Raw genomic sequence first — 9616 nt, 5'->3', positions numbered from 1 at the left:
TGAAAAGTGAATTTACTCTGTAAATCTTCACCCAAATCCTAATTAAAAAAAAAAAAAAAAAAAGTAGCAAATTGATCATGTTGTTTTTCTGCTTAAAATCCTTGAATTCCTTCACATTACTTTTATGTAAGCTTCAAACTGTTGTATGTGGTTTTGGCTCCTGCAGCATAAGGCATCTACTTACTTGTTGAGTCTCAGTTGTAACCATTTATCTGTCACACTCCAAGCTTTAATCATTCTGAGCTACTTTTGCTTTAACAAGTTTATGGAAGAGGAGGAAGGTACCAGGGCCTCATGGACAACCAGAAATTTCAATGCTTCTACGTCTCTCTCCAGTATGGATTATATGTCAACCCAAAGAAAACAGAAATCCTACAACTGGACCAGTAAGCGACATCATGATAAATGGAGAAAAGGCTGAAGTTGTCAAGGATTTCATTTTACTTGGATTCACAATCAACGCCCATAGAAGCAGCAGTCAGGAAACCAAACAAACATATTGCATCGGGCAAATCTGCTGCAAAAGACCTCTTTAAAGTGTTCAAAAGCAAAATGTCACTTTGAGGACTAAGGTGCACCTGACCCAAGCCACGGTATTTTCTATTGTGTCATATGTATGGGAATGCTAGACAGTGAATAGGAAGATCAAGGAAGAATTGACAACTTTGAGTAATGGTGCTGGTGAAGAATATTGCATGTACCATGCATGGAGTGCCGGAAGAAGAAACAACTCTGTCTTGGAAGAAGTGCAGTCTGATGGCTTCGTAGAAGTGAGGGTGGAGAGACTTCATCTCATGCACTTTGGACATGCTGTCAGGAGGGACCAGTCCCTGAGAAGGACATCATGCTTAGTAAAGCAGAGGGTCCGTGAAAAAGAAGAAGACCCTCAACGAGATAGATTGACACAGTGACTGCAACAATGGACTCAAGAATAGCAACAGTTGTGAGGAGGACGAAGGACCAGGCGATGTTTCGTTCTGCTGTGCACAGGATCACTCTGAGTGGAACCACCTTGACAGTACCTAAGAACAACAGGTCTCTCTAAGGAGCCCTGGTGGCACAGTGGTGAAAGCACTTGGCTGCTAACCAAAAGGTTGGTGATTTGAATTCACCAGCCACTCCAATGGAGAAAGATATGGCAGTCTGCTTTCGTAAAGATTTGCAACCATGGAAACCCTATACAGCAGTTCTAGTCTGTCCTACAAGGTTGCTAGGAGTTGGAATCGACTTAGCAGCAGTGGGTTTGGTTTTTTTTGGTCGCGTCTCTCTCTGCTATGTTCCTCTCTTGGTTTCAGTGTCATTTACTGTCAGTGCAGATTCGTTTTCTCCATGTGGCAAGAAACAAGGCTACCAATGGTCCCAGACTTGCACATGTTTTGCTAGGTGTCGTCACACTGGTTCTGATTCATAGTGGATCCTGTGTACCACACAATGAAACACTGCCCAGTCCTGCACCATCCTCACAATCCGTGTTATGCTTGCGTTGATTATCGCAGCCACTGTGTCAATCCACCTTGCTGAGGGTCTTTCCCTTATTTGCTGATCCTTTACTTTGCCAAGCATGATATCCTTCTCCAGGGATATGGGATATTTGATATTTTGGAAAGATTAGTGGTCCCTTCTGATAACCTGACCAAAGTATGAGAGATGAAGTCTGGCCACTCTTGCTTCTAAGGAGCATTCCACTGTACTTCTTCCAAGACAGAGAATAAATTCCTGTTTGTTAATGTCATCCATTTGTGGTATTTCTGTTACAGCAGCAGTAGAGAATCAAGACAAGGAGTTAGGTCGGTATTTTGAGGCTGGACGTCTTGGATGACAGTGACACTGGAAAGGATAGGGAGTCCACAAGAACAAATTTTGCAGGCAACAAGAAAGTTCACCTTTGACTTATTATATATGTTTGATATCCAGGTGCAGTTGTTCAAAGCTAGTATGAAATACGCACACACAGAGAGGCTGGAGATTAGAATGCGAGCCATCTGTGTTTAGGTGATTGTGGGAGTTGAGGGGTTCACTTGAGGAGAAGATCACCAGGGACCAACTCTGAGGAGCACCCAGACTGAAGGCAGAGAAAGTGTACTGGAGGAGACAGAAAAGGCTGCGAAAGAGTTGATATTTATCAGCTGTTCACAAGGTGCCAAGTCCACACAGACTTTCTCTTGGAATTTGCAAAGCCATCTGAGGTAAGTAATTTTTATCTTCATTTTACAGGTGAGCAACTGATCCTATTGGTATTTAGTAATTAGTCCAAGGCCTAAGTAAGTAATGCCTGGTCTTGTGCCATCCTCACAGTAGTAGGTATGTTTGAGCCCGTTTTTGCGGCCATTCTGTCAATCTATCTTGTTGAAGGTCTTCCTTTTTTTTTTGCTGACCCTCTCTCTACTTCACTAAACATGTCCTTCTCCATGATTTGGTCCCTTCTGATGACATATCAAAAGTAAGTGAGACAACATCTCACCACGCTCACTTCTAAGAAACATGTTGGCAGTACTTCCTCCAAGACAGATTTTTTCTGGTAATTAATACATCTTATGAAAGTCAGAACTGTGACCTGTGTCGTAAGGTCTCTCAGTTTAGAAACAATTTTTGTTCTCTTTTAAATTGACAATGGGAACATGTAAAATGCCATATCACAGAAAAACATTGTCATCTTCTTGTGAGGAGAAGTTATCTGTGATCAAATGTACAGGGAAAAATAAAATGGAAATAATTTTTATTTATTCATTTCCAAGGGCAGGATTTCCTAATCCATGAGGCAATCTGAACTTTCCCAATCTTATTGCTTCAGTAAAGTTGAGAAGCAGAAAGGGGAACCATACGTGGGTGGTAAAATCTCAGATCTTTAAATAGGACGGTGTTGATTTCCTCTCGTGTCCCCAGCCCTCTTCAGGACTTGCCAGAGGAGATGCTTAATAATTTTTTGTTGAATCGATAAACTTAGGCTTCTTGTATTCACTCATACAGGTGTGACTCAGAGATATTGCAGGTTGATTTCAGACCATCACAACAAAGTGGGTCCCACAATTTTTTTGGTCTCCCAGCACATATAAAAGTGATGTTTACACTATACTATAGTCTATTAAAGAGCTCTGGTGGCCTAGTGGATAAGCCATTGGGCTGCTAACCAGAAGGTCAGCGGTTCAAACCCATCAGCTGCTTCACAGGAGGAAGATGAGTCAATCTACTTCCGTAAAGATTTTCAGTCTTGGAAACCCAGTGGAGGTCGCTATGAGTTGGAGTCGACTCAGTGGCAGTGGGTTTAGTGGGTAGTCTATTAAGTGTGCAAGAGCATTATGAAAATAATTGCAGTATTGCGAGAACAAAATGTGACACAGAGACATGAAGTAAGCACATGCTGTTGGAAAAATGGTGCAGACCTAGGGTTGCCACAAACCTTCAATTTTAAAACATGCAGTAACTGCAAAGTGCAATAAAGTGAAGCACAATCAAATGAGGCATGTCTGTATATGCCTGATGCTCAGCATGTAGTATGTGATTGATGAATATCGCTGATTGAATGGCTAACTGACCCCAACCCAGACTGTGACTACTTTGGTCCTCAGCACTCTTCTGTACCCCCTTCAGTGATTTACTCCTCTCTTGACAACACTCCTTCCTTCCTTGTAATTTTATTTGTGAAACAGCACAGAGAAGGTTATGATGCTTAGCTTGCTCAGGCTCTGGAAACAGACAAACCTACTTTCAAATGACAGTAACTGGTTCTACTGTGTACAAGGTGAGCTATCAGCTTGACTGTATTTGCAGATTCTTCAGTGATAAAGGAATAAGTTGAGGGTTGTTGGGAAATTTAGATCAGACACACCCTGAAAAGTATGAAGCCTTATACCTGCTATGTGGTGTCTGCTCACTAATGTTAATGTATCATCTACAATTTTGAGCTCCAACTCAGAATCCAGCTTTTTCTCCCAAATAATGGGCTGCCCACAAAAAATGAAGTGCAAAATAAGCAAATTTCCATGCTGGGTTTTTCTGAACCCTCAGTTCTGTAACTAATGGAGATTTCATTTTGCAAAAAATACTCCCCCTGGGAAGGAGGAAGGTGCTACGAAGGGGAGGAGCCATGTTCTCCATCCTTTTCAACCAGAGCAGCTTCACTCTGTTTTACAAATTGAAGTTCCATGAGGATGAAGAAAAAAGAAATCTAAAATGCAAGTTTAAAAACCATTATCCTACACCCTAATGCTTCCCCGGCTTGGATTTTAGCTCTTAGTGTCCACAGTTGGTTGTAAGGCTGTAAAGAGATCTAGGTCCACACCCTGCAGTAACTGGCTGGGTTGCCTTGGGCAATCATTTAACAAGCTATTCTGTGAATGTGTAGCTTGGAAAGATACCTAAGGTTTCTGTTTGCTTGTTTTCATTCTAGAGATAACAAGATCCACCCAGCAGAATTGTTTTGAATAGCCTCATAAAACCTTCTACCCATTTAATTCCAATAATTATTTAAGTCCAATAACCTAGCACACAGTGCTCAAACTCACTGCCTTCCAGTCGGATCCAACTCATAGTGACCCCTCCTTGGGTTTCTGAGGCAGTATCACTACAGAAGTAGATTGCCCAACCTTCCTTCCCAGGAGTGGGTGGTGGGTTTGAACCACCAGCCTTCTGGTTAGCCGTCTAATGCCTTAGGCACTATGCCACCAAAACCAAACTCACTGCCATTTCTGAGGTGGTACGTCTAAGCAAGTAGATTGCCTAGTCTTCCTTCTGAGGAATGGCTGGTAGGTTTGAACCCTGGCCTTCTGGTTAGCAGTCAAACGCCTACGTCACAGGTAGCTCTAAGTGATGAGGATCAGGATTCTGGGTATCCCTTAGCCTGCAAGGCCCTGTAGGATGCAACCCTTGCCCATCATTTTTGCTTGATCTCACTTCAATCTCTCCCATGTTCCCTGAGCTCCCTTCATACTGGTCTTTGAGGTCCTGCCACAGGGCTTGTGCACTGGTGTTCCCCTTTGCCTGGATGATTCCCTAAATAAATTCCAAAAGCAGTCACTGTCAGGTGTCTCAGAGCAGAACTCATCCACCACGAGGTTTTCAATGGCTGGGTTTTTGGAAGCAGATCACCAGGCCTTTCTTCTGAGGTGTCTCTAGGGGATCTCGAACCTCCAACATTTTGGTTAGCAGCAAAGCCATTTTACCCCCAAAGGACGCCTTTCTGTTAACTAGATTTATCATCATAGCTCATGTCAAGGTCAGTTCTTCAGAGACTTCCCTGACTCTGCAGTTTAAGTCCTACAACATGCTTCCAATCATTCATCTAGGATCTCACTTTGTAATTATACATCCAGTTGTGTAGTTATTTGGTTTCTGTCTGTCTGCCCCCAACCTGTACTCTCTGAGAGGAGAGACTATGGGTGATTTGGGTTCCTGTTGCATCACCATCGCCCACAATGGTTTCCAGTACCTGGTAGATGCTCATGAAGTGTCTGTTGAATGAATGAACGAAAGCTTTCCAGGATTCGGGGAAGGGACATAAGATTGAAGAGCCCACATCCTCACCCTCCCGGAGCTCGTGGGTGGTATGGAGACCAAAACCCAAAAAATAGATGAGTACATGACTCCCCGAGAGGCTAGATCCTGCTCCTTTATCCCCAGCCGCAGATAGCAGGAGGAAGTGGGGCCGGGGGAGGTTTCGGTGCTGATGCTGAAGCCAAGCTTGGTGCACCGATCAGCTGATAATGGGCAGATCCTTGTCGAGATCCAAGGGTTCCAATGAGGGGTTAAGAGACCGCGCTGCTCCATTCCAGCCGGCCGCCAGGTGACCCCTTTCCCAGTCCCTTATACCCTACCGGGCACATTCTCGTCGGCGCCCGGGTGCGCCAGCCAACGCGCCCCAGGCGCGCCGGTTGGCTGCCCCGGGGCCGGGGCGCTCGGGGCCAGCGGCTGCCTTGGCGCCGGTGATTGGCAGCCTCCAGCCTCAGCCCTAGCGTGCCCTCTCACCCAAGGTGAAGTCCAGCCCCCCCTTGTCCTCTCCGCCCCGTGGGTGCCTAGCGTTGGGCTAAGTCCCACCGCGCACTTCCCGCCCGGGCAGTGGAGCTACGAGGGTTCCAGGCAGTACGGTCCGCAAAGTCCTCTCCCAGGCCGGGCCATGAAGATCGAGTTTGCGCCGCTCAACATTCCGCTGGAGCGGCGGCTGCAGACGGCGGCAGTGCTGAAGTGGGTCCTGTCCTTCCTGCTGCTGGGTAAGGGACCCGCCTCCGGGCCGCGGGACACTCCGGCGAAACGCCGAGGACGTGGGTGCACCGAGGCGCACTCGGCACCGTGCGGCCCTTGTTCGCACGTCGGCTGCTAACTTGATCCTCCCCTCTCGGGGTTTTGGTGAACTGTGTAGCGAACGACGTTTAGCAATTTTATCTTTCCCTATCCTAATAGGCTTTTTTTTTTTTTTGAGCTATACTTTACCAACAATAAAACTCACTGATTAGAAGTGTGCAGCTGGACTGCTTGTGAATCTACGAGTTTGGGGCGACTGCATACATCCGCTGTAACCACGACTCAAACGAGCCGTGAAACATTGCACATCAGCTCCTCAAAGTTGGTAAACTCGTTTCTCATAGTGTCAATTCATAAATAGAAAAACAATGCCCAAGTATTTGAAACCCGATTCCTTCTCTCCCCACCCTGACGGCAAACAGCCTTGTTTGCTTTCCGTTTCTCTGTTCAAGGTCTCCCGGATTCACAAAGGTAAAAAGGCTGCAGCAAAACAATGGGTTGTGTAGCCTTCGTCTGGAAAGAATTCGACCCAGGGGTGTGTTCCACCCCAATCCCAAATTCAGTCCACTGTACAGACCAACAGGAGCCAATCAGATAGGCCATCACCCTTACGTGGTCTGCGATAGGGCTCTGGGAGCCCCCTGGGCGCTTTTTTCCTGCAGGTTGGTTCTGCTGTTGGGGGAAACGGGTGGAGGGAGAAGGAAACGCTTCTGAAGGCTGAAGTCATTTGCCTGTTCTAAGGTGGGCACTTTGAACCTAGGGAGCTACTCTGCGGGAGAAAGATTTGGCAGCCTGCTCCAGTAAAGATTTACAGCCTTGGAACTCTGTGTTGCACTCTGTTCTATAGAGTTGCCACGAGTCAGAATCAACTCCATGGCAATGGGGTGTGTGTGTGTGGGGGGGGGGGCGGCAGAACAAATTGTTGGCACTTGACTGGTGTAGTGCCTAAGGCACTTGACTGCTAACCAGAAGGTTGGTGGTTCAAACCCACCAGCACTCCTCGGAAGGAAGATTGAGCAATCTACTTCCGTAGAGATACCGCCTCGGAAACCCAAGAAGGGGTCACTATGAGTGGGAGATGACTGGAAGGCACATAACAACAGTTACCTAAAGGATGGCGATTTGAACGCACCCAGCAGTACCGTGGAAGAAAGCCCTGGCAGCTGGCTTCTGTAAATATTACAGCCAAGAAAACCAGACAGAGCAGTTTTACTCTGTTCATGGGTCACCATGGGTGGGAATCCAACCCATACACATGGGGTGATTGAAGATAGGATGGCTTGGGTAGGAACACTGAGTTCTCAAAGTGACATCTTTGCTTTAGAACACTTTTTTTTTTTTTTTTTGCTGTGTTTTCTCCCTTCCCCTCACACCCCTGGTAACCAACAAAGATTCCTTCCATATATAAACCTTTCCTTGACTTTTTTACAGTAATGAACTGATACTATATTTGTCCTTCTGTGATTGACTTATTTCACTCAACATAATGTCCTCCAAGTTCATCCATGTTATGCGGTGCTTTGCAGATTCTACATTAGCCTTTAGTGTTGCATAGTATTCCATTGTGTGTACGTACCATAGTTCAGTTATCCATTCTTCTGTTGATGGGCACCTAGGTTGTTTCCATCTCTCTGCTATTGTAAATAGTGCTGCAATCAACATGGGTGTGCATACATCTGTTTTTGTCCTGGCTCTCACTTTTTTAGGATATATACCTAGTAATGGAACAGATGAGTCAAATGGTATTTCTGATTCCAAATTTTTAAGGAATTGCCATACTGCTTTCCACAGTGGTTGTATCATTTTATAGTCCCACCAGCAGAGTCCCAATCTCTCTACATCCTCGCCAACATTTGTTATTGTCTGTCTTGTTGAACTATTAGTGTTGGGGGCAGATGGCACCTCATTCTTGTTTTGATTTGTATCTCTCTAATGGCTAAGGAGCTCTGGTAGCACAGTGCCTAAGGCATCTGACTGCTAACCAGAAGGTTGGTGGTTCAACCCCACCAGCCAGTCTACGGGAGCATGACTGGGCGATCTACTTCCGTAAAGATTTACTGCCTTAGAAACCCAGTGGGGGACACTAAGAATTGGAATTGACTCGATGGCAGTTGGTTTGGTAGCATAGTGCCTAAGGCATTTGACTGCTAACCAGAAGGATGGCGGTTCAAACCCACCAGCCACTCCTTGGAAGGAAGTTTGGGCAATCTACTTCCGTAGTGATACTGCCTCGGAAACCCGAGGAGGGGTCGCTATGAGTCGGGTCTGACTCCACGGCATATAACAACAGTAACAACAACAATGATCATGAACATTTCTTCATGTGTTTGTTGGCACTCTGGATATCCTCTTTGGTGAAGTGTCTCTTTATGTCTTCTGTCCATTTTTTAATTGAATCATTTGTCTTTTTGTTGTTGAGGTGTGGAAGTTTTCTATAAATTTTAGAGATATGGCCCTTGTCATATGTTGTAGCCAAATATTTTTTCCCACTCTGTAGGTTCTCTTTTTACTTGTTTAGAGAAGTCTTTGGAAGCACATAAAAATTTAATTTTTAGAAGGTCCCATTCATCTAGCTTATCTTCTGTTTTTTTTGGTTTTTTTTTGCATTTTGGGTTATGCTTGACAGTCTATTTATGCCATAAATTAGGGCCCCTAAATTTGCCCCTATTTTTTCTTTATGAACTTCATAGTTTTAAGTTTCACATTGAAGTCTTTGATCCATTCTGGAGTTAGTTTTTGTGGATGGTATGAGGTACAGATCTTGTTTCATTTTCTGCAAATGGATGTCCAGTTTTGCCAGCACTGTTTGTTAAAGAGACCATCTCTTCCCATGTAATGGATTTCAGCCCTTTGTCAAAAACCCTGAGCATAGGTTGATCTCTAAATTCAGGAGGGATATATTCAAGATCATATTTCCAAAGTTATTCCAAAGAAAGGTGATCCCACAGATTGTGGAAATTATAGAACAATATCATTAATATCGCATGCAAGTAAGATCTTACTGAAGATAATTCAAGAACGTTTGCAGCAGTATATTGACAGAGAACTTCCAGAGGTGCAAGCTGGATTCAGAAGAGGACGTAGAACAAGGGATATCATAGCTGCTGTCAGATGGATCTTGGCTTAAGGCAAAGAATACCAGAAAGACATTTACTTGTGTTTTATTGACTAGGCAAAGGCATTTGATTATGTGGATCATGATAAATTATGGATAACATTGAGAAGAATGGGAATTCCCGAACACTTGACTGTACTCATGAGGAACCTGTACCTTGACCAGGAGGCTGTCGTTTGAACGGAACAAGGGGACACTACATGGTTTAAAATCAAGAAGGGAGTGTGTCAGGGTTGTATCCTTTTCCCATACTTATTCAATCTGTAT

The 9616-nt window shown here is 44.7% G+C and overlaps 1 protein-coding gene across 1 annotated transcript in view; it reads left to right on the top strand.

Annotated features, from left to right (window-relative positions):
• The first annotated feature begins 6109 nt into the window (after window positions 1–6109).
• MOGAT1 (monoacylglycerol O-acyltransferase 1) overlaps window positions 6110–9616 on the top strand; it is a 57073-nt gene continuing 53566 nt past the window's right edge. The window contains exon 1 of the mRNA XM_007935612.1: window positions 6110–6203. Coding sequence (XP_007933803.1) covers window positions 6110–6203 — 94 coding nt within the window. The remainder of the gene's footprint in view (window positions 6204–9616) is intronic.

Source organism: Orycteropus afer, unplaced genomic scaffold (genome assembly GCF_000298275.1).
Source record: "Orycteropus afer afer isolate SDZICR_OR568_19922 unplaced genomic scaffold, OryAfe1.0 scaffold00002, whole genome shotgun sequence".
Lineage (NCBI taxonomy): Eukaryota > Metazoa > Chordata > Mammalia > Tubulidentata > Orycteropodidae > Orycteropus > Orycteropus afer.
Note: the sequence above shows the minus strand (reverse complement) of the source record. Positions and strands in the feature narration are given on the sequence as shown.